The sequence below is a fragment of the Curcuma longa genome, chromosome 11, assembly GCF_044706935.1.
Source record: "Curcuma longa cultivar G26 ecotype Majalengka, Jawa Barat chromosome 11, ITB_CL_G26_1.1, whole genome shotgun sequence".
Taxonomy (NCBI): domain Eukaryota; kingdom Viridiplantae; phylum Streptophyta; class Magnoliopsida; order Zingiberales; family Zingiberaceae; genus Curcuma; species Curcuma longa.
Window position 1 is genome coordinate 4,618,870 of NC_133871.1, and position 24,721 is coordinate 4,643,590.

The 24,721-nt window shown below is 36.0% G+C and overlaps 4 protein-coding genes across 7 annotated transcripts; 3 read left to right on the forward strand and 1 right to left on the reverse strand.

The window, feature by feature from the left end:
* Positions 1-6,149, reverse strand: LOC141841850 (pentatricopeptide repeat-containing protein At5g66500, mitochondrial-like). The gene is made up of 5 exons (XM_074730046.1): positions 4,430-6,149; positions 3,713-3,798; positions 1,524-1,729; positions 463-571; positions 1-348 (listed from the first exon to the last, which is right to left on the reverse strand). The coding sequence occupies exon 1, from the start codon at positions 6,147-6,149 to the stop codon at positions 4,656-4,658; it is 1,494 nt and encodes a 497-aa protein (XP_074586147.1). The 3' UTR covers positions 1-348; positions 463-571; positions 1,524-1,729; positions 3,713-3,798; positions 4,430-4,655.
* A 3,681-nt stretch (positions 6,150-9,830) lies between these two features.
* On the forward strand, positions 9,831-15,244 carry LOC141841373 (putative membrane protein At1g16860). 3 transcript variants are annotated; one of them, XM_074729536.1, is made up of 5 exons: positions 9,831-9,975; positions 12,693-13,736; positions 14,003-14,158; positions 14,331-14,542; positions 14,750-15,244. In XM_074729536.1, the coding sequence occupies exons 2-5, from the start codon at positions 12,831-12,833 to the stop codon at positions 14,940-14,942; spliced, it is 1,467 nt and encodes a 488-aa protein (XP_074585637.1). In that variant the 5' UTR covers positions 9,831-9,975; positions 12,693-12,830; the 3' UTR covers positions 14,943-15,244. The 3 variants fall into 3 exon arrangements, with proteins under 3 accessions (XP_074585637.1, XP_074585639.1, XP_074585638.1); XM_074729538.1 differs by having other exon boundaries at positions 12,693-13,727; XM_074729537.1 differs by lacking the exon at positions 9,831-9,975 and adding an exon at positions 10,230-10,544.
* Positions 15,245-16,019: 775 nt separating this feature from the next.
* On the forward strand, positions 16,020-16,965 carry LOC141839853 (pre-mRNA-splicing factor CWC21-like). Its single transcript, XM_074727702.1, has 2 exons — positions 16,020-16,449; positions 16,564-16,965. The coding sequence occupies exons 1-2, from the start codon at positions 16,088-16,090 to the stop codon at positions 16,952-16,954; spliced, it is 753 nt and encodes a 250-aa protein (XP_074583803.1). The 5' UTR covers positions 16,020-16,087; the 3' UTR covers positions 16,955-16,965.
* Positions 16,966-20,542: 3,577 nt separating this feature from the next.
* On the forward strand, positions 20,543-24,721 carry LOC141839851 (uncharacterized). Of its 2 annotated transcripts, none has more exons than XM_074727700.1 (3): positions 20,543-20,989; positions 21,616-23,877; positions 24,376-24,721. In XM_074727700.1, the coding sequence occupies exons 1-2, from the start codon at positions 20,619-20,621 to the stop codon at positions 23,849-23,851; spliced, it is 2,607 nt and encodes an 868-aa protein (XP_074583801.1). In that variant the 5' UTR covers positions 20,543-20,618; the 3' UTR covers positions 23,852-23,877; positions 24,376-24,721. The 2 variants fall into 2 exon arrangements, with proteins under 2 accessions (XP_074583801.1, XP_074583802.1); XM_074727701.1 differs by having other exon boundaries at positions 21,619-23,877.

The following is a 24,721-nucleotide window of genomic DNA, read 5'->3' on the forward strand; positions in this document are numbered from 1 at the left end:
ATGAAAGGAAAGCATTGACGATAACTGCACGAGATAACATTTTAGCTTCCAAAGAATCCAGAATTTACCTTACAAAGGCAATTGCAATTGAAACTAGCCATAGTTTCCAAAGTAAGTCTGACAGTCGAGGTAAACTTACCGAGAAACTCAATGATCGACACCTAGAAAAGGGAACACCATTGTTATGTGGAAGTCAGCTTAGCGCACTGCCAAGTAGGCAACAGTTACAGCTCTAATTACGTGTAGCAAAATGGTGATGCCTATTATCCCCATGAAGAGACGGTTTTTTGTGATTCTGCTGAATATATCCAATTCATCTGGTTTCCTGGCATTGAACTCATTAAATACCTGAAAAACATATTAATCACTTTAAACTACTTTCAAAACATATTTGGTCAGGAGTAACGGTTCTCAGGTCATCAACAGAATCATTATTAGGAAAAGAAAAACTAAGACACTCACCTGGCATAGGACAAAGGTATTAAAGATAAAGGTATTCTTCACTTTATCAGAATGGGCTCTGTTATCATTCTTCAACTGCAGAAGAACACTTCAAATTTGAATCATACATCTGTACAAGAATAAAAATGTTTTATTTGCAAATATAGAAAATAATTTTACTTAACCAAAAAAATGCAATCAATCTTGGAAGCATAAACAACATAACCAGGAATATCAATGCCATAATTCTGTTTGCAATTTCTACATTGTTGTGACTATCACTAACCAAAACAATCATTTCCTGAAAATGTTCAAAACTTATAGCTAATTGTAGAAAGTAAATCCTAGGCAATCTGTAGAGGATATTTAAATCATCAATTGAGCTGAATTTTTTAATCCACAAATCTCTCAACAGCATAAGTTTTCGAGCAAATGTTAATGAGTTTGAATCTCAATCTCATTCCATTTTTTTTTTTTATTCACCCATCTGCACATGTTCGAGCAAAGACGTGTCTTTAGTATGCACTCTCATGCAATAGGAACTGTGGTTTAAGCTTAAACTTAAAATGTCAAGGGAGATTTATCATGAATCTATAGATTTGTTATTTCTTCATAACTTAAACATTCTAGTTAATCCTTTCAAAGATGCTAAATGGTGAAGCAAAAGTGAAAAGTTGACTCTAATAATTGTTGCATCAAATAGCATACTTGAAGCTCCTATAGGTTAAGAAAATTGTTTCCAGAACAAGTATAGAACCTCATGAGGATTGCATTCATGATATTGAGTTTCTACAAAAAGAACTGGCATCACGATATTGATTGTGATGTTCATAATCAAAACTCAACTCTCCATCATCGTCATTAGGATTGCATTCATTATCAGCATATTCTTCCAATTGATCATCCTCCAGTCCACTAAACCCATAATCATTGTGTTGTTTCTCTGCTACAGCTTTGACACATGACTCAAGAACTTCAAGAGATTTAACTCCTCTCCGGAAGAAGTTCAACTGATTCAACAAAGATAAAATATACAACAATGATCCTTCTGCAAATTATGAGCATTGGAATTTTGAAACTACCTGTGATGCATAGTGCCTAGCTGCATGAGTCAAGAGACTCCGAGCTTGTCCTTGCTTTAATGATTTCAAGCAAAAGAGAAAAAGAGTTGCCTCCTCTTCATAATCATCTTGAGCTGCCTGCAACTGCTGTAGGGAGAAACTTTCACCTTTTGCATTTTTCGACCTTCCACTTTCTCTTTTTGAGGTTAACATCAACTTATAAATGTCTCTGAAGAAAGATAAATGAAACACACTAAAAGTTCTGTACAGAAGCATTCTCTAAAGCGACAAAACAGATTAACAAGTATTTCTTCATGAAGAATATCAATGAAACCCCAAGAACACACCTGTTACCATCACATTGACGTTTCATTTCCTGGATATTGGTGCAATTCACGTTTGAAATATTGAGTAATTATCAAACTCTAATTACTGAAGGGAGGAAAAAAAGGGGACTCCATAATAGTTATAGTCAAAGAATTAAAGATTGTAGATGGTAAAAAGATGAGGGCATTTGAAAAGTTAAACACATTCTAGATGGCCCAGTAATCTAAATATGGATAATGCATAGGACATAAATATAGACTAGAAGGCCAGTTAGCTTACAAACGACATGCCAAATGTCACTAATATTTTATTAAAAAAAGTAAAGGCATTTCATCTAGCAATTAGTGAACTTAATGGTGATAGTCACGCCAGGGGTCCTCCTCAAGCTACTGCAGTCCATAAACACCAACATTCAAGTCGCGGGCAAGCACTGCTATGCCTGCTGCAAACAATAAACATCATGCTCTCTACCTCCATAACATACAACCTCTATCATTCTCACAAGCTCTTCTCTCAGCACTCTAAGCCACCAACTCCACCTGCATCATCCTCTTTGACCCTGATGTTTAGTTCCCCTAGCCTTGTGTCCTTTTGCCTCCACCATCCAAGGCACTCAGATCCATCCATCCATTGTATCCCATGGACCCATTATCATTTGCTTCTCCCTGACCATTGAAGCTTTGTAATTTAGCTTATCTTAGTTGCTAACTTTAGCTCTCCCATACAACTCACCTTCAAGGGTGACAAGATCCAACAGGTCAAGGTCATCCCCCCTACTATAGTGCTTGGTAGGGAGAGAGGGCTACTCTAGGGGGTTCTAAGGGGCTTGTTCAAATTGATTCTTATTTATTTATAAGAGAAAGAGAGAGAGAAATGATGGAAGAACAGATAGAAATCAAAAGGAGATTCAACACAACGGGGAAACAGCAGAAATATTAAAGATGGCCTTGGAAAAGTGGGATTAAAAAAGGAGAGATTACACTAGAAAAAAAACAGTATATTCTCAATCCCAACTAGCAAGCAAGATTTTAAAACTACAAACCTCTCTTTATTTCAAACCAAAATATGCTCGATGTCTTCATGGACTCAACCTCTATCCATGGAAGACAAATCCAGCTAGCCCCTCAAACTTGTTTTTCATACCTGTACTTATGCCATGTCGTTCATGTCAACCCAACAACAAGGAAACTCCAAGTAACACCACTTCCTAAAAATGAGGATCTACCAGAATAAAATCTTACGAAGTGTAAAAACTCAAAAATTTAGAATCCCTAATCTAAATTTGCATCATTGGTATTATAGAATCTACGATGCCTTCTTTTTTTTTTCATTTTTTACTTTTTTGACATGTGTATTATAGAATGCTTATTATATATTCAATATGTTCTATACCACATTAGTAATTGCTCTTTTTTTATTGACCTATTTTATTTGATGAATTATTATTTACTGTGAGGTTTGATATCAATGCACTATGCCAATGATGCAAGCTGTTGGAAAAGTTCTTCCTGCATTGAATGGAAAGCTAACTGGCATGGCATTCCGAGTTCCCAGTGTAGATGCGTCTGTTGTGGATCTTACTCTCAGGCTTGAGTAAGCAGCCACCTACGATGAGATTAAGGCTGCAATTAAGTAAGTAGTGTTGGTGATTTGATTCTCTTAATTATAAGGATACCAATGGCCAATTTTCTAAGTATTGCCTGGATTGGTTGCTGATTAGTTTGACTCTTGAACTGAAGTTACTTCAATATATATCCATGAAATTAGCATTTTTAATCATCATACTTATCTAAGATACATGTATTCCTCACACCATCATCTCTATCTGAAACTAAGGAGACTATCAACATATGTAAACGATAGAAGCTGTTTGTGGAACATACCTTTATTCCATTTCACCAAACATCTTCTAGGAAAATCACAGGCTCAAGTCAAATAACATGAATTGAAAACCTCAATTGCACCGGGTCTGCATGGTTTTGAAATGTTATAGAATGTGAAAGCACATTTACTTAAGTAGAAACATTAAAAAACATTAAACTGATGGAAAAAATTATCTCCAAGTCACTTAAAAGTTGGGTATATGAGAAGCAAAGGTTTGTATTCCATTCACAGTTGGTTTCTTTTTTGCTTAATAATTGGCTGCTGCAGAAAATGCATTGGATGAAGCAAGGGAATCACCTATCATCAATTTTCCTCCTATAATTAATCAATGTTGCTTTACATAATGTTTGCAGGTAACATAATCTGACTAGAAATACAATTAAAATAAGATCTCTTCTTTCTCTAAGCAAACATAAAGTTCAGGATCTAGAAAAGTTGGCATCCTGAAAAAAAAATTGTTAAATGAAACTAGGCTACTATACTTGAACTCATACTGCTTGTTATCTATTTGGAGTCAGTTACATATTGTCATTAATAAGGTGCCATAGTTGCACTAGTTGGTGTACCTCACTGCACCTTGTATAAATTTCACACCGAGTATATCAAAGTATCTTGAATGAATACAAGTATAAAAGGATTTCATCATAACAGAACACAGAGAGAAATACAAGTATGAGATCTTTAGTAACTTTGAATAGTAACCCTATAGTAGTAACCTTTTTTAGGTCAGTGGCTGAAACAGATTTCGGATTTACAATTTCAATTCATGGCGCCAAATTGATTGTTAGCAACCTCCATTTTCAATGTAACTGTCCCTCGTCAAGCTATTTGCTCTACCCACTTTCAGGCAGCTGCAGAAATCTTGAAGGAATCTGTAACTTACATGTTCATGGCTATCTAGCTCAAGGATATACTTCAACACCTACTCGCCATCATCCAATTTCAACTGCAACTCATGACATCAAACTGGCTATTGCCTACCTCCTTTTTCAACTGTCTATTCCTCATCGCTCTTCTTAAGCTCTCCGCTTTCTCCCACTTACCAGCAGCAGCATAAAAGTTCGAGAGAAGTATGTAACTTGCAGGATTACTGTCTCCTAGCTCTAGAAGATGCTCAGCCACCTGCTCACCTCTCGCTAAATCCATGTTGGCTTTGCAAGCATTCAGCATAGCTATACAGACTGCACTTGTGAGCTTCTTTGAACTCCTACTTAGTTTGCCGTAAAGATGCCATGCCTCCTCAATTCGACCTGCCCGACCTAACAGGTAGATGAAACAAGAATAATGCTCAGGTCCTGGATCAATCCCATACTTATTTCTCATCGCAAAGAAGCTCTCCCGCCCTTCGTCCACCAAGCCTGAGTGTCCACAGGCAGACAAAAGTGAAAGGAATGTGATGGCATTCGGTGAAACTCCGTTGCTTGTTTCTTCCTCTTCCATCTTCTTAAACAAGTTCCAAGCTTCAACACCATGCCCATGACTACCATAGGCCTCGATAATGCTCGTCCAGGAAACTACATTCTTGGGATGAATCTGTTCGAAGGCAAGACGGGCAGAAGATAGTTCACCACACTTGGCATACATATCCACGATGGCATTGCACAATGTGGAATCAGAATCAAATCCGTGACGGATTGCTACACAATGCGCCTGCTTTCCGTTGTGCAAATTTGAAGACTCTGAACATAAAGAGAAAGCACAAGTAAGTGCGATTGCATTGGGCCTTACCGATCCCAAAATCGAGAATGCTTCCTCGAACCGCCTGTTCTTGATGCACGCACTGATCAAAGAATTGTAAATCGCAGCATCCTTCTCGCAGTCCAACCCGGCAAACACATCGAACGCATTCTGAATCAAACCACAGCCAGAGTAGAAGTCGATGAGAGAGGTAGACATGACGAGAGAGTCATCACCTTCGCGGACCACCCGAGCGTGGATCTGCTTGCCCAGCCGAACCGCACGCAGCGATGCGCAAGCTTTCAAGGCGGCGGACAGCGTGACGCCGGTGAACGCGACTCCGTCCTCCATCATTCTTCGGAAGGCCGAGACGGCGTCGGCGGCGAGGCCTTGGCGGAGGAAGCAGGAGAGGAGGGCGTTCCAGGCGATCGGGTCCCGGAGGGGCATTCCGTCGAACACACGGAGGGCGTCGCGGAGGAGGCCGCGCCTACCGTAGAGATCCAGGAGGGCGGTAGCGGTGGCTGGGTTGAGGTCGGCGGCGGACTTGAGCGCGAGGGCGTGGCCTTGGCGGGCAAGGGAGGGGAAGGGGCGGCAAGCGGCGAGGAAGGAAGGGAACGCATCGGCGGAGAGGGCGGCACCTCGGCGCTGCGCGCGGCGGAGAAAGAGGCGGAGGGATTCGAGTCGGGGAGCACCGTGTGGAAGGGAAGCGGAAGGCGAGAGGAGGCGGCGTGAGATCGCAGAACCAGAACCCTGCTTCATGCACACAAAATCGAAGACAACAAGCTACGCTTAACATTTCTTAGATAATCCGTGCTATATATACCCAGTTTTTTTTATAAACAAATAAAAAATAAAAAAATATTTAAATAGAAAATTTCAAGTTATTATTCAAGTCAAATTTAAATTAAATGCAAATTTTAAAATTATTATTCAAGATTAGATAATAAAAATATAAATTTATGCAAGGTGACAAGGAAATCTTTACAATCAAGTCAGTGATATAGTCAATACATTATTTAAAAAAATAGATTAAATAAAAATATGATATGTATGATAAAGGTTGCCTGATAAAATTGAAAGGGCTAAGGAGCTATAGTTGCAATTCGAATTATAAATATTTAAATAATTTATTAAATATCTTACCACTGTATCATTGTCCGAGGATAATACAAGGATACTCCTGTTTGTCCTCATATAATCATCGAGATTTACAATTTCTATTAAGGGAGGGTACTTGGTTATCAATAAATACAATCTTTACCGTAGATCTAAATATTAAAATAAAAAAATATATTAATTTAAATCTTGGATTGTGTAATTGAGAGAGAGGAGAGATCAAGAATTCTCATTATTTCTTATATTTATTGAAGGAATTCAATTTAGTAGGATCTTTCGCTTATATATTTTTTATCAAAAATATTTTATGAAACTTTTTGACTCTTTAATTTAGAGTATCCTACTTTTACATGATTTGTAACTAGGATTCAACAAACAATTGATATATATATTATATGTAGTAGCGATCTGTATATCTTGTATTAACAATCAAAAGATAGTCAAAAAAAAAAAAAATCTCTATTTGATAGGACTTCTTCCCATGCCTATGAATTCCATTAACTTGAAAATAAAATATCAAAACAATCTATTTATCAATAAGTTGATTGTTTCGCTTCTGTACCTTAAAGGGAAAAAACTTTCTCAAAGTTATTTTATTATAAATATGTAAGAAAATATTTAAGTTTTCTTAATAAATCAAAAGTGTATCATGTTTAAAACTAATCAGAGTTCAATATTGTGGAGGTGGAAGGAACGGATAAAAAAAAAAGAATATTCAATCAACATCGATTAATATTATATTATAGCATCTATGAATCTTAACTGATATAATATTTTTAATTTGGTATAATCGTTTAAAAAATAAAGATAATTGAAGGGTAGAATAAAATATTATTTTGATAATAAATAAAAAATAGGCATTCTTTTACATTTATCTAATTATTATTTAAAAAACATACATTTTAAATGGTCCACGATATTTATCTTTCATTAAGATGGTCCAAATTTATTTTCACGTTACCATATTTAAGAGCCACAAGAGTAGAAAGTGTTATAAAGGATAAAACGGTACGCACTCTGAACTCCGGAGAAGATAACGCGATACCGCAAGGAGTGTCCGCTACCGAAACCTCGACGACGAGTCCGTAACACTTGGCTTCGCTACTCTGCCTTGTTCTTGCGCTTTAGATATAAAGGCACGAAAATTATTTTTTTTTCCTTTATAAAAAAATTATTCGACTTTTTTATAAATAGAATACGTAGATTTTGTATGTAGATTTCAAAATAAAGACACACTTTTATTTATTTATTTTTATGGTTGATTATTATATAGCGAAGCTTCGCGGAAATTGTAGAACGTGTGTCATCGTCATGCACAGATATTTACAAATATAGACGGATAATTAATTATCTATTTAAAATTGTGAAATATATTGGTTAAAAGCCACGTCTCTTTTTGAATCATCAGCATTCCAATTTAATTTTTTTAATCAAAATTTTTTTTATCAAAATATATCTCATTTGACTATTAACCAGGTATAATTATCTAAATACCCTTAGTATTATTCTGTATTATTTTTAATCTAAATTATGAATTAATCAGATGCATTGTAATAGTTACGGGGTTTAGAATTTGTAGCTGCGATAATATTAATAAGAATTTCTGTTGTAACAATTATAGAATCATAATTGTTATAATTATTATAATAATTATTTGAATTATAACGGTTACACCTAATATTGTAGTAGTTATAAGAATTATAATAACTATGAAACAGTAAACGATTGTAACAACAATGGTTCCATAGTTATTATAATGTAAATTTCTTTCTATGTGGTAATATTTATGATTTCGTAGTTACTACAATATTGAACATCTATGATTTTATAATTACTACGATGTGAATAGTAATTTAGCTGTAATAATTAATTTATTATTTTTATTAACAATTATAATTTTATATTTATTACAACATGTCAGATAGATTAGGCGAAAGCCGAGAGATAATAATATTAAGTAGTATTAAAAAAACAATTAAGTAATTATATATTCAACAGTGAGATAAGATATCTTTTTAATAAAAAATTTAAAAAAATCTCTTCTATTAATTATTTGGAAGAAAAAAATACGTTCTTGATTTTTTTACCCAAATATATTTAATACAAATATTTAAAAGTAAATGAAATATTAAAAATATATACAATTATTTAAAGAGTAAAATGATGCCAAAGAAAAGAGCACTCGACTGAACGAGACCATGTGAACAAGATCTATCAATTACTTAATTAGCAAATAGTGATTAATTAGTAAATAGTAATATCTCTTTATAGATGATTGATAAGATCCATATAATTTTTTTTTTACATGTTAGACGATGAAAGTGTGACATTTTCTATCGGTTGAACCGTTATAGAAGGAGAGAACAGGCTCGTCAAGATTTGGCCAACTAATTATGAGCTAATTGAATTGGTTCAGATTAGATTCATTATTTATTGTCATATATTTTTTTAATTATGAGGTGTTTAAGTATCGTATGCATTTAAGAACAAAAAGTGACAAAATTAAAGCCATGCTAATAATGTTCTTATTATTTAATAATGCGTGGACAGATTAACTGGGGACCGATTAATTTTCGGACACGTGGCGTCGGTACGACGACGATATGCGATCACCGAAACCACGTGACCATCACAGTGTAGCCAAATGGGCTAACAGTGCAATTAATAATTCCCACGTGACCATAATGCACCACTAAAATTACGCATTAGGCACCGTAATTAACAGTTAATGGCAAAGCAAATTGAAATTAATGACTGTAACGCTCTCCTTCGGAGCTTTAAAACGTCACTAAAACGGCTCCCTTTGAGTTTCCTCATAAGAAAATTCAAATTATTGGTTTTAAATGACATTTTGTTAGCTAATTAGCAAATTATATTTTTATAAAACATAGTTTATTGGATAAATTGACATGTGCATTCTTTAATAAATAATCATAGCAATAAAAGGAGAGAATATTTATTTTTTTCAAGAATTTAGTTCGATCCTATAAAATCTTATTATTATTATTAGATATTCAGATAAATTAAAAAATACGAATGATAAATTATTTCGCAATAACGTTTTAAAATAATAATTTTATTAGAATAAATTTATTCATAATTCATAAGTTAAAAATCGATCTATAAATAATTACGTAATTACGGAAACGTATTTTTATTACTTAAATAAATTATTGATACCCAAGGTCCCCTAGAGGGGTATTTTTGTCTTTCAACAGTTGGAAAGTTACAGCTCCACTCCAACCGTGCCACTGCGTGAGAGAGACTAAGACCTCTCTCTCTCTCTCTCTCTCTATCTCTCTCTCTCACACATTATTTCTTCCTCGCACCTTCCTCCTCTCACCGTTTACTTGGAGGTCCTTCTCGGCTCGTGCATCTCGCTCTCCTACTCTCACTTTCTCTGCGATTTTTGCAGCACCTTGAGGTGCTTTTGATCTGCTCGCTGACTACTCCGGAATGCTTCGTTGAGGTACGACGATTCTCTCCGCTGCTCCTCTCGAGCTCTCTTTGAACCATTATGAAATGCAGTGGCATCTGGAATCTAGGGTGTTTTACCGATTCGTGATTGCGATGGAGAATGGGGGGGGGGGGGGGGGGGGGGGGGGGGGGGGGGGGGGGGGGGTATTGAAATTGTTGATTTAGTTACAGATCTAAGGAAAGGAAGACGCTTCGGCTTCTTTTGTTGCTCTTCGGATCGGGGTTTTGTTCCTTCCTATTTAGGAATTAGACTTCGATTTCCTGGGCCGGGGATTGCTATTGGTTGGTTAATCTCGTTAGTTTCTTGTTGAGGAAGTGGAAAGTTTTCTTTTTCTTTTCTTTTCTTTTTCCCCCTCTTTTTCTTGGTAGGTGCTGTGCTGCCTGTCATTGGATCTGGGTTAGTTGAGGGAAATTTAGAGAGGATATTGGAATGGACAAGAAAAGAGATTGATGAAGATGGTGACTGCGATCTGCTGGAAGTATATGGAGCTTGGTTTTCGACATGGTCAAAAGCTCGGATCTTGCTTATTTGCTGGTTGAGATTAACATTTTCTGGTGCTGGTAAATGTTTCTTTTATTCCAGGATCCAATTTTAATATTGGAAAGTTGTGTGAAAATGTTATCTTTTGCAATTTGTCTTCCATTACGGTGAGTGTTCCTAGTGACTTCTTTGTTCCTCTTATAGACAATGATAGTGATGGATTTGGCTTAATCTTAATCGATGGAAGTAGGCCTCAGAAGTTACTAATTGAAAAGGAAATGCCTTTTCTTTTATGGTCCAGTCATCTGCACTCTAGTCTCAATTTAAGATGACTGACTCCATGTTTTCTCAATATTTTCCTGATTGATCTAACCATATCAATCAACTGCTTAGTTACATGTTTGATTTTGAGTTCTCAATAAGTTGAACTGGGCCGGTAATAAGAAAATAGATATTTATGGCCCATTGTTTCTCTTAATGGCCCCTGATCATGAATAATTCTTAGTAAAAGGTTTTTGGTATGAAATAAGTTTGCTTTACATGTACTTTGGCTTGTGCCTCTGCCTCAACAATTTTAAATATTTTTATAATGAATGTAAAACAGAAATCATGAGCTTTTTTTTTCTTCTTTTTATAATATTCCTTCTTCTTAGCCATGTTAGATTAAATTGTCTTAATTATTAGGATGTCTTATGCAAATGTTGATTATTTTTTAAAACATGGGTTAATAACTAGAAAATATCCATGTAGTTGACTAGCTGGGACTGATGTTTTTCTAGCATCTTTCAACAAGAACTGTAGGTATATGCCAGAGTGAATTGCAGTAAATACTCACCTGCACATACAATATCAGTGATAGAATCAAGAATACTCACTTGATGTGGGTTTCAGTTATTTTCTAAAACTTTTAAACCATACTAAAGATTTCTTCATTTGATTCTTATAATTTGTGTCATTTTCAAGTACTTTTCTTGGCCTCTATTTGTGCATCTAGCCTTCTAATAATTCAATGATAAAATGCATTTAACTTTGGATTTTTAAGTGAACAATTGGTAGTTCTGTAACACCAAATGGCAAACACTGAAACTGGAGGAAAGCAGTTAATCTGCAATAAATTGTCTGTTTATTCTCAACATGGATGACCAAATATTAATGAAGTGAATGTTTTTTTTGTTACTACACATATACTTTTTTTTCATATGACTCGTGAACAACTAAGATGGAAAGTTTGAAATTGGATGTGGTCATTATTTGCTAGGTAATGCCCCATAATCATGAAATATGAAGTTTAATTGGATAGAAAAATTCTAAAGCATGTATCTGTTATCATATTTTGGGAGGACATTACTGCTGCATCCATTCCATGTGCTTTCACTTTTCTCCTTCCTAACTGGTACCCTGTCTATGCTCACAATTCACATGGGATATCTCCTTCTTTGAGTTACGTGGTAGCTTGGTACAACTGAATCTTTTGTTGAAATGGGATATAAACTGTTTTCCTCAGCTGTCAAGTACCTAACTTATAGTTTGGGTGAACATACTCTTTGTAGTTGGAGAACCATGCTTTGGCAGCTTCCTAGCTCTTGCTAAGTTTGAATCACTGAATTATTTTGTGTTGCACCAGTTATACGATAGCCTGAGTTATATTTATCATTTTTTTTATGTTTGAATGAAGAACAAAGTTTTTGATATCTTGGTCTATTCATTACTAAACTTCTCATTTTTTTTTAATCTTTAGTTTCTTTTGTTCCCTCAGAGATTGATTAAGTTTGATTATAAACTTGAATTTCTAAGTGCTAAGGGATAAGGTAATTGTTAGATATCTAAGCCAGCTTAAGACAATCTATGCAATCCAAGGCAATACAAACAGTATATTAATCTGTTCTATGATTCTACCTCTTTAACCACTTTTCACTATCAATTATCTCCTATTTATTTATTTATTTTTGCACTTAACACTATCACATTTTTTGAAGGGCTAAAAGGGTTGTTAATGTTGTTTCCACAATCTACTAATATTCTAACCCTTGCTTCAATTATCATGGAATTTTGTTGTCTTTCATTTATATGTCATGCCCTTAAGAATACTTTTGGTTTGGTTAGGTGAGCCTATATCTTTTTCTTTTGTGCAAGTCCTAACTAAATAGTGCATGTGGAGTAGTCTGCCAGACTCTGCCTAAACATGGACTTTGTTTTATCACTGACACAATTTGTTGGTACTTTGATAGGGTAGTTGAAACTTCAGTTCGCAACTCTAGCGACACAATGATAAAATGATCCATCTGTTTATGATAGTTCCCGGTTCTTCACAATAGTTATTTGCCATCCACCCGACGTTCAAGATCTATAGAGCAGATTTAAGCCTGATGGGCTCAAGGTTTCAATCGCACCAGCTCAGCAATGGCCTTTACGTTTCAGGCCGGCCTGAGCAACCCAAGGAGAAGCCGCCTACAATTTGCTCCACAGCCATGCCATACACTGGTGGTGATATAAAAAAATCTGGAGAACTTGGAAAGATGTTTGAGCTTCATGTTGAGAAGTCCAGAAAATCTGCTCCTCTTAATAATGCTCCTTCAAGAAATAGATCATTCGGAGGCACTGCTTCCAACTCAGGGCCCATTATGCCTAATGCTTCAGGTCAGGCAAGCTATAGTAGTTCTCTTTCTTATGCAGGTCAGGGTTCTGGTTCTTCACTTGTCACTGGTGGTTCTGGTAGACAAAAATCCAATTCTGGACCACTTAAACATGGAGATTCAGTTAAAAAGTCATCTGGGCCTCAATCTGGATCTGCCATCCAAACGTCTCGCCAAAATTCTGGTTCTATTCCAGTAGTACTTCCAACTACAGGTCTCATAACGTCTGGTCCAATTTCATCTGGGCCACTTAACTCATCTGGTGTCCCCCGGAAAATATCAGGCCCTCAGGAATCTACTAAATCAATGAAGCTAAATAGTGGCTCCATGGTCCATAATCAAGCTGTCACCAATCTCAGTCAGGAGAATAACTATTTGTTCAAGGGAAGCCTGCCTAAGCCCATCCTTTGGTCTGTGGTTTTGTTGTTTGTGATGGGTTTTATTGCAGGTGGCTTCATTCTGGGTGCCGTTCACAATCCAGTTCTTCTTCTTGTTGTTGTTGCTATATTTGGTGTTGTTGTTGTGCTTTCCTTTTGGAACACTTGTGTTGGAAGAAGAGCTGTCTTGGCATTCATTGCCCAGTACCCTGATGCAGATTTGAGAAATGCAAAAGACGGGCAATATGTGAAGGTCTCTGGGGTATGCAACCTGAATTATTACGATTATTGTTTTTACCTTGACGCATGTAGGAAAGTTTTTAGAGAAGTTATATGTGGAGAAATTTTTCCCTTGAATTAGTACAAAATGCACAGAAATCTTGTTGAATAAGCTCTTTTTGATTAACTATTTTTTTCATTTTATTTGATTTGTTGCCATTAAATCCATGTTTCCCATCTTCCATATCTTGCCTTTTATTCTTGTGTTTGGTTCATTCCACTAAATATATTAACATGTGATTCTTATAGGTTGTCACATGTGGAAACTTTCCTCTTGAGTCTTCATACCATAAGGTCCCTAGATGTGTGTACACATCCACTGGCCTGTACGAATACAAGGGCTGGGATTCAAAGAATGCCAATTCTGAACATCGACGTTTTACTTGGGGATTGAGGTCAATGGAGGTATTGGACCATTCTTTGTGAGGGAAAAATAAATAATCTTAGATTTGAGTAACCAACAGAATTAACTGCCACAAAATGGAAATTTTCATGCTTAAATTAGTTGAGCATACATTTGTTAAATATGCTTTTCTTGATCTTACATTTCTAATCATCTTACTTGAAACTCTGTCAGAGGCATGTAGTTGACTTTTACATATCTGATTTTCAATCTGGCTTAAGAGCTCTCGTCAAAGCTGGTTATGGTTCTCAAGTGACTCCATATGTTGATGAGTCTGTTGTTGTTGAGATCAACCCAAACAACAAGGACTTGTCTCCTGAATTCCTTAGGTGGTTGCAAGAGAGGAACCTTTCCTGTGACGACCACGTCATGCGCCTGAAAGAAGGGTAATCTGCAACTTTAGCTCCTACACACTCCATCCTTTTATTTCTTTGTTGGCCCTTTCGATATCTACCTTGTTTATAGGTGCTACTATTGAAAGTCTTTTTTTTTCTTTTTTTCTACCTACCATTCGAACTCTGATAAGAGAATGGTTTTTGATGCATTAGACTTTTTTTGAAGGTCCATTCAGTTGTGTATCTTTTTGTATGCAGTTATGTTAAAGAGGGCAGTACTGTAAGCATAATGGGGGTTGTCCGGAAGAACGAAAATGTCCTGATGATAGTTCCTCCCCCCGAACCCTTTTCCACGGGGTGTCAATGGACCAAGTGCGTACTTCCAGCAAACCTCGATGGACTAATATTAAGATGTGAAGACACCTCCAATGTCGATGTCATACCAGTTTAACCGACGCAATTGCTGCCAAAATACATTTGTTATTATCTCCGGCATTGATAAATTCATTTGTCAGTTGTTTGAAATGATTGTTGCCGTTCATTCTAAAGAAGCGGCTTGATTCCTCAGTCTGTATAGCTTTGTGTTCCCTCTTTTGTTCATCGAGTGGGATGATTTTGCAAGAAGAATGACTAAGAGGACATTGTGTTTGTTTCAAGGAACATTATATGTTGAACAATTATCATGTAGTTGCTTAAGTAGTTGGATTTGCACCATCATTGGCTGTATAAATAACTAAGCTAATTTTTCATCAGTAGTTTATTATTGTTTTGGTTGAATGACCATATTGTTCGATAGTTTGTTCTTACCATCGATTTCTTGTATCTGTGTAAATGTTGTGCTTGATAAATTTGTATGTACGGATGATTGCATATACATTTTTGAATTTTCTAGAAGGCGAAATACCTTTTTTGTTTATTTTAATTTTAAATTAAAGTAAAAAATAAATTTTTTATTTAAACCGAATCAAATTGATTCGAACCGGTTTAAGATTTTTTTAAATATAAAAATGGTTAATAAAAAATTAATTTTTTATTATTTAATATCTAGTTATAAAAAATAAGTAAAAGTGAAATAAAATTAAGAGATTATCATGAGTTTTATTATTATAATTTTATTATTCTTTTATATTTTAAAAAGTTTTTAAAGTTTCAAAATTAAAATAAAAAATATGAATAAAGTTGAATGTCATATTTTTTTAAAAAATAATTTTTTTAGTATTATTAATTATTTTTTATATGAAATTATTTGATGAAATAATTAAAGTTTTATTTTTTATCCGATTTAATTCAGTTTAGTTTGATTTAAATATAAAAAATTAATTTTTTATTTTAATTTAGAGTTGAAATAGATCGAAAAAATATTTTGAAAATTAAATGTGACTTTTGAAAAATAAAAAAAATTGGTTGCGCTGTCGACGTAACGGAAGGGATCCGATAAAAGCTTAACGAAACCGATCCGATAAAAGTATAAAATCGGGGCATTCGATCGTAATTTCTGCCCTCGTCCTCTCCTGCTGCTTCCCGATCGCTTCCTCTCTGTCTCTCTTCTGCTAGGGTTTACTCCGCCTGTTGATCCTCGCGAACGAGTCCAAGGAGATGTACAACGGCATCGGGCTCCAGACCCCTAGGGGATCCGGCACGAACGGCTATATTCAAACGAGTAAATTCTTCGTCAAGTCCCGGCCTCCCGTCCGACAGGACGCCGCAGCCTCCGGATCCAAGCCGGAGGGTGCCGTCCGGAAGCCCAACAAAGACATCCTTGAGCACGACCGCAAGCGGCAGATTCAGCTGAAGCTTTTAATACTGCAAGAAACCCTAACCGATCAAGGGTACACGGATGCCGAGATTGCTGAAAAACTCGAGGAGACGAAGAAGACACTTGAGGCTGAATCCGCTGCGGCCGAAGATGGTGGAAGCAGTGGCGATCGGAGGGATCTTCCTTCCCTTTCGAACAAGAGGTATTGATCTTGTGCCTTCTTGTTACAAGTTCTAATTGTTCTTTGCTAAGACTTTTCAGCTTTACTTTTTCTAAAATAATAATCGCTTGATAATGTAACACTCTTTTGTATTAGGTTTGCGGATACTCAATCTCATCATATTGCTGCACGAAAGGAGAAACAAATGGAAACACTAAAGGCAGCTCTTGGCATTAAAGATGAGAAGAAATCATCTGAAGATGAGCAGCAAGGGCAAATAATGCTGAATGAGGAGGAATACTTAGAGCCTGGAGAATTTGGTGATGATAAATCTGAACAAGGGCAAGCGGCGAGGAAGGAAGGGAATGCATCAGCACCTCGGCGCTGCGCGCGGCGGAGAAAGAGGCAGAGGGATTCGAGTTGGGGAGCACCGTGTGGAAGGGAAGCGGAAGGCGAGAGGAGGCGGCGTGAGATCGCAGAACCAGAACCCTGCTTCATGCACACAAAATCGAAGACTACAAGCTACGCGTTAACACTTATTCGATAACCCGTGCTATATATTCCCAGTTTTTTTTATAAACAAATAAAAAATAAAAAAAAATTTAAATAGAAAATTTCAAGTTATCATTCGAGTCAAATTTAAATTAAATTCAAAATTTAAAATTATTATTCAAGATTAGATAATAAAAATGTAAATTTATGCAAGGTGACAAGGAAATCTTTACAGTCAAGTCATTGATACAGTCGATACATTATCTAAAAAAATAGAGATTAAATAAAAATATGATATGTATGATAAAGGTTGCCTAATAAAACTGAAAGGGCTAAGGAGCTATCTTAAAATGTTCAGCTCATTGAAAAAAAATATCTTTATAGTTGAAATTTGAATAATAAATATTTAAATAATTCACTGAACGTCTTACCGCTCTATCATTGTCCGAGGATACTACAAGGATTTTGTTTGTCCTCATGTAATCATTGAGATTTACAATTTCTATTAAGGAGGTTACTTGGTTATCAATAGTAATTGGATATCATAGTTCCACGACCGACCGATGATCAAGCATCAAGATGTCTAGTTAGATGGATTCAACTTATCTCAAGAGTAAGCTTTTATTGCAAGACAAATTCCAAGTCAAATACAATTGGAGAAGATTTACATATGAATGAAGATACATCAAATTTAAATCTTGGATTGTGTAATTGAGAGAGATCAAGAATTTCACTATTTCTTATATTCATGACCAAATTCAATTTAGTGGGATCTTTTGTTCATATATTTTGTATCAACAATGTTTTATGAAACTTTTTAACCCTTTCATTTAAAGTATCCTACTTTCACGTGATTTGTAAGATTCAACAAACAATTGATATATCTTTCATGATAAAATAATGTAGTACTATTTATAGTAGTGGTCTGTATATCTTGTATTAATAATTGAAAGATGTCGAAAGAAAAATTCTCAAATAAAGTTTCTTTCATATGCTTATGAATTCCCTAAAAAAATGAAATATTGGAATTCCATTTAGAAAATGAAATATTGGAAGAAGATTCAATAAGTTGATTGTTTAACTTTTGTACCTTCAAGGGAAAAAGTTTTCTGAGAGTTATTTTATTATGGATCCACAAGAAAATATTTAGATTTTTTAATAAATTAAAAGTGTATCATACTTAAATATAACCAAAGTTTAAGGTGGTGGAGATGGGAGGAGCGGATAGGAAAAAAAAGATATCCGATCAATTCCAATTAATATTATATTACAACATCCATGAATCTTAACTAATACAATATTTTTGATTAATATTAATCTATTATATTGTAGCAATTATAAATCTATAGTTGGTATAATCATCTAGAAATAAAGATATTTTTGATAAAAAAATCTAAAGGTGGAATGAAACATTATTTTGATAACGAATAACAAATAGATATTCTTTTACATTTATTCAATTATTTTTAAAAAAACATATATATAAAATTTATCTTCCATTAAGATGGTCCAAATTTATTTTCACATTACCATATAAGAGCGACCAGAATAGAAAGTGTTATAAAGGATAAAGCGGTACGTACTCCGAAATCCGGAGAAGATAACGCGATACCACAAGGAGTGCCTACTACCGAAAAGAGGACACTTGCTTCGCTGCTCTGCCTTGTTGTTGCGCTTTATATATAAAAAAGGCACGAAATTTTTTTTTCTTTTATAACAAAATTACACTTTTTTTATATGTTGACTTTTTTTATAAAATAAAAGACACACTTTTATTTATCAATTTATTTTTATGGTTGATTATTATGTAGCGAAGTTGCTTAATTAGTTGATTTGTTGCCATTTGCATCGTCATTGGCTGTGTAAATAACAAGCTAATTTTTCATCAGTTATTGTTTGGTTCATTCCATTAAATATATTTATGTGATTCTTATGGTTGTCACATGTTCATAAGGTCCCTAGATGTGTGTACACATCCACTGGCCTGTACGAATACAAGGCTTGGGATGCAAAGAATGCCAGTTCTGCAAAGTAAAATGTTATGGGTGTTATAATAGTAGAGCTTCTCCCTCCCTCTCCACTCGAGGTCCTATCCGCTTGGTCAATTTCAAACTTGGGGTGTGGATCCACATGGTAGTGGTCGACCACCTGATCGACCACTCGGCACGGCAGCTCAGCTCTGCCATTCGGCTCGGCAGCACAGTCCTGCCCCTCCATTCAGCTTCGGCACAGCTCAGTTTTGCACATTCAGTTTGGCAGTTCAGCTTTGCCAGCTCCACTCAGCCCACTTCAGCTCAGCCCACTCGGCAGTCCAGCACTGCCATGCGGCTCGGTTCGGCAGCTCAGCTCTGCCATTCGGCCGCAGCACAGTCCTGCCCCTCCATTCGGCTCGGCACAGCTCAGTTTTGCACATTCAGTTCGGCAGTTCAGCTTTGCCAACTCCACTCAGCCCACTCGGCACTCAGCCTACTCAGCCCATGCGACTCGTCATAATAGTCTGCTTAAAGTCATCCTTGGATGTGACTTATCAGAAATGGTATTCTCAAAACCAGGCCTTGTCATATCAAGGTCTTCTCAAGACTATACCTTGTCATATCAAGGTCTTCTCAAGACCATGCCTTGTCATATCAAGATCTTCTCAAAGCCATGCCTTGTCATAAATAGTCATGCAATCAACAGAGGATAAGCAGTCTCGTCAAAGCATCAGTGAGAGGAATTGTCATAGGGGGGCTCCGGGCTCGCTTTCTCTCTCTCTCTCTCTCTCTCTCTCACTCTTCTTATCGTCCTTTCCTGAGCATTTCTTCCACATCACCCTATTAACGTGCGATTAACACGCATTGCGGATGCTCTTACCATCAATTCCTTGTATCTGTGTAAATGTTGAGCTTGATAAATTTGTATGTACGGATGATTGCATTATTAATTTAGCGGTATTTCCTTAAACGAGCGTATTTAAAATTTTGAATTTTCTAGAAGGCGCATTATATTTCGTGCATTTAATTTTCTAAATACCTTTTTTGTTTATTTTAATTTTAAATTAAATAAAAAAATACATTTTTTATTTAAACCAAATCAAATCGATTCGAACCGGATTATGATTTTTTTAAAATCTAAAAAAGGTTAATAAAAAATTAATTTTTATTATTTAATCTCTATTTATAAAAAATAAGTAAAAGTGAAATAAAATTAAGAGATTATCATGACTTTTATTATTTTAATTTTCTATTATTCTTTTATATTTTAAAAAGTTTTTAAAGTTTCAAAATAAAATTTAAAATATGAATAAAGTTTAATGCCATATTTTTTAAAAAATAATTTTTTTAGTATTATTAATTATTTTTTTATATGAAATTATTTGATGAAATAATTAAAGTTTTATTTTTTATCCGATTTAATTTAGTTTAGTTTGATTTAAATATAAAAAATTAATTTTTTATTTTAATTTAGAGTTGAAATAGATTAAAAAAAATATTTTGAAAATTAAATGTGCCTTTTGAAAAATAAAAAAAATTTGAGTGCACTCTCGACCTAACGGATCCAATAAAAGCTCAACGAAACCGATCCGATAAAAGTCCACGGAAAAGGGATAAAATCGGCGCAGTCGTCAATTTTGCCCTCGTCCTCTCCTTCTGCTTCCCGATCGCTTCCTCTCTCTCGCGCTCTCTCTCTTCTGCTAGGGTTTCCTCCGCCTATTGATCGTCGCGAACGAGTCCAAGGAGATGTACAACGGCATCGGGCTCCAGACCCCTAGGGGATCCGGCACGAACGGCTATATTCAAACGAGTAAATTCTTCGTCAAGTCCCGGCCTCCCGTCCGACAGGACGCCGCAGCCTCCGGATCCAAGCCGGAGGGTGCCGTCCGGAAGCCCAACAAAGACATCCTTGAGCACGACCGCAAGCGGCAGATTCAGCTGAAGCTTTTAATACTGCAAGAAACCCTAACCGATCAAGGGTACACGGATGCCGAGATTGCTGAAAAACTCGAGGAGACGAAGAAGACACTTGAGGCTGAATCCACTGCGGCCGCTGCTGGCGAGGATGGTGGAAGCAGCGGCGGTCGGAGGGATCGTCCTCCCCTTCCGAACAAGAGGTATTGATCTCGTGCCTTCTTGTTTCTTATTTGGTCTTTCATCTGGTTTTGGTTGTTCACAAGTTTATGCCTAACCTAATTTGGTCTAAAATGTATTTTTTTTATTTAGCCTGTAGTGTTCCAAATAGGTCTGACATAGTCTTAGTTGCTAAATCTCATATATCTAGAGGCCTTTCAGATATTGTCTTTCAACTTGAATTCACATCGCTTTAACAAGGCTCTTCTTCATTGTTCCACTCGTTTATGCTTCCATGTACCTGTAACAAGGCTTTTCATGTGAGCCATCAAAATGCAACTTGCAGTATGCTTGCAGCAAGGCCTTGAATCCTCTGCACCTATGAGGCATTTTATTGGCTAGCAAATAATGCAACTTGTCCACTTGCTACAAGTTGATTTCCAACAAGCCAACCAAACTCGACATGTTGAATAGGTTAATTTAACAATTTATTTGGAAGTTCATAATAAGGAAGAAAATTTGGAAACTTTATTCAATATGTTTTGTCAATTATCCACTACATGGTATTTGAGCATATCATGTTCTTGTATTTATCTAATTGTTCTTTGCTAAGACTTTGCAGCTTTACTTTTTCCAAAATAATCATTGCTAGATAATGTAACACTTGTAGTAGGTTTGCGGATACTCAATCTCATCATATTGCTGCACGAAAGGAGAAACAAATGGAAACACTGAGGGCAGCTCTTGGCATTAAAGATGAGAAGAATTCTGAAGATGAGCAGCAAGGGCAAATAGTGCTGGACGAGGAGGAAGACTTGGAGCCTGGAGAATTTGTTGATGATAAATCCGAACAAGAGAAGAGACATATGATTTCTGATGAGCGACAAGATAAAAATCAAGATAGGAAGTCAATGAATAAAATGGAAAAACATATGGGTGAAGCAAAAAATGAAAGCAGGAAATCTGGAATTGATAAGTCAAAGCACCAAGAAAAGCATTCATCCAAAGGAAAATATGTTAGTTCTGACAGTGAAAGCAGCGAAAGTAATGATGAAAAGAAAATAAAGCACAGAAGAAGTAATCACCATCACAAGATTGAAATGGCTGCCGTAGAGAGAAGGGAGAAGAAAAAACATGATTATTCTGACTCAGATAGCGATTCTTCTGGTGACTTTGGTCGGAGACGGCCAGCAAATGACAAGAAAAAATTTGAGAGTCATTCCACAGAGTCAAATTCTGATTCACATTCAGAAGATGAACTGCACAAAAGGAAATCTGGTCGACGACAGACAGGAACACACAGACATGACCTAGAGGATTCAGATTCAGAAAATCATTTGGACCCAAAGAAGCATAGAAGAGATACAGACAGAGTGAACAGGCATGCTTCTGCTGTTGAAAGCATAAAGAAAGAAGCCTTGAGCAACAAGCAGCGTGAGAGAAAAAGTAAAAGACATGACTCTGACTTGGAAGATGATAGTGATATCAAAAATATCAGTAGGTTGGAGAAAGAAAAACTTGTAAAATCTGGCAGACGGGACAACATAAGGAAATCTGACTCTGATAGTGAAAAGAAAAAACCCATTGATAGAAAAAGGCCTATCACTAGAAGACATGATACTGATGATTCAGATTCTGAGAGTGATTATGCCAGCACCATCAAGAAGAGACGTGACTTGAAAAACGGTTTTGAAGATGCCTCTGATTCTGATATCAAAGAGAAAAGTGAAACTAGGAAAATTTCCACAGATCGACATGATAAATCTGGAAAGCTTTCTGAAAAAAGAGTAGAGAATATTAGCAGAAAGCGGCAGCGCCATGACTTAAGTGATGAGAGCTTGGCGAATGCTAAAGATACTATTAGAAAGTCATCTTCTGCTTGCCATGATAACAGAAAAAGGCAACGTCATGACACAGATGAGAGTTATGAGTCTGATAGTAGCTTGGAAGTGACTGACAAAAGGGTAACAAAACAAAAAGTTTCAAAAAGAAAGCAAAGTTCATTGTCTGAGGATAGTGAAAGTCAGATTTCTGAGTCCAGCAGTGATTCATATTCAAGTGATAGCAGTGATGATAGTATGGAAATATCTCATAAAGGAAAATCTTACAAAGATGATGATAGGAACATGGAGAAAAAGAATGCCATGCAGCAGAAATCTGCTGTAGATGCACAAAAATTGCAGCACAAGCTTGACATAAAGAGTAAAAGTGAGCATGGTAGTGACAGATTTCAACCAAAGCAAGGAGGCAAGGATTTTAGTGACTATGGCAAACAGAGTATAAGAAGAGAAAGGAAAGGTGAAGCTGCAGAAGAAGGGAATACTATGCCTAGAAGTACTTACTTGGTAGAAGATGAAAGGGAAAAAGACAGTGAACGAAGGCTCTACAGAAACTACGAAGATAAAAAGAGGTCAATTGTGAAGGATATTGATAGCAAAGATGCAATTGATATTGGGCACCGGAGGTATAGTGACAAGGAGAGCTTTGCTGATATTAAAAGAGGGAAACACCAAGATAACCGACAGTACTCTCGAGATGTAGATCAACATCGCCATAAAGAAGATTCCAGTAAGCGTCGCATTGATGGTCCAAGTCGGCATCATTATGCTGAAGATTCTAGCCGTGATCGCCACACTGAAGATTATGGCCGGCGTGGTTACATGGAAGATTTTGGTCAGCGTGGTCGCACTGAAGATTCTGGTAAACATGACCACGCTGAGGATTCTAGTCGGCGTGGACCTGCTGAAGAATCTGGCTGGGGCCGCCACACTGAAAATTCTGGCCGGCGTCACCATGCTGAAGATGTGGACCGACATCACCACAGTGAAAATATTGGTTCTCGTCGCCATTCTGAACATAGAGATCGACATCATTACAACGAAGAAGAACGGCGTCATAGGCGATGATAACTTTGAATGGATGCAAAAATATGGTTAGCTATTGCATGCTTTAATTGTGTTTTTCTTTGACTTATTGGTTGTCTTCGTTTAGCCTAAAATTTTCTGGTACGATATACATACTTCATCATATTCATCTTATTAGTCATCCAAAGTTTGAGATTGTGTAATGCCCCCACACCTTTGAAGTCAATAGGAGCAAGGATGTGAAATATCTATTACTATGTTCGTTAAGCTTATACATTGATCTTGATCTGTTAATGCAAACTATGTCATTTATATCTTGCACAATCAACTTATGATATTTTATAAGCTAAAATTGCCTTACTATATGACACCATTACCATCATTAAGAAAGTTAGGCATTGTTTTCTCTCTTTAGACTAGTTTTCTTAGTTAATTCTATCCTGATTTCTAGTTATTTATCGTTCAGCAACCATTGAACTGACATTTGTTAAGACAAGATTGATAAATTTTTTGCAGACTGAGCATTCTGTTGATAAAATACATTTGTAATCAAACTTATTTTTCAGGCAATCATTTGGCTTCTGTGTTGATCACGATGTCAGTCTCTGCTTCTCAGCTTGAATTGCTAATTGCATAGTTTGAAGATTTCAAATGGCATTTCCTGGATGTATGCTTGAGGCAACTGTCTTCTGGTTAAGCTGTACTAAAACTCTCATGGTAGATTTAAATAAGGTGCTATGCTATCATCATTACGTTATAAAGCCCCAGTACACCCTTTGTTTGTGAGATGATGGTGTCCAACATCAACTGCAACTTATGCTTCTGTTGCAAGTCTATTTAATTTCACTAGAGACCTTGTTTGTAGACAATTCCTCTGTCAGTTTGATAACTGTGATGGTTATGTTTCTATAA

Coding starts and splice junctions, on each gene's coding strand:
- LOC141841850 (XM_074730046.1), bottom strand. CDS start 6,149: ATGAAGCAGGGTTCTGGTTCTGCGATCTCACGCCGCCTCCTCTCGCCT.
- LOC141841373 (XM_074729536.1), top strand. CDS start 12,831: ATGGGCTCAAGGTTTCAATCGCACCAGCTCAGCAATGGCCTTTACGTT. Junction 14,159..14,330: donor GGGGATTGAGGTCAATGGAG/GTATTGGACCAT, acceptor AAACTCTGTCAG/AGGCATGTAGTTGACTTTTA. Junction 14,543..14,749: donor GTCATGCGCCTGAAAGAAGG/GTAATCTGCAAC, acceptor TTTTGTATGCAG/TTATGTTAAAGAGGGCAGTA.
- LOC141839853 (XM_074727702.1), top strand. CDS start 16,088: ATGTACAACGGCATCGGGCTCCAGACCCCTAGGGGATCCGGCACGAAC. Junction 16,450..16,563: donor CCTTCCCTTTCGAACAAGAG/GTATTGATCTTG, acceptor CTTTTGTATTAG/GTTTGCGGATACTCAATCTC.
- LOC141839851 (XM_074727700.1), top strand. CDS start 20,619: ATGTACAACGGCATCGGGCTCCAGACCCCTAGGGGATCCGGCACGAAC. Junction 20,990..21,615: donor CCTCCCCTTCCGAACAAGAG/GTATTGATCTCG, acceptor TAACACTTGTAG/TAGGTTTGCGGATACTCAAT.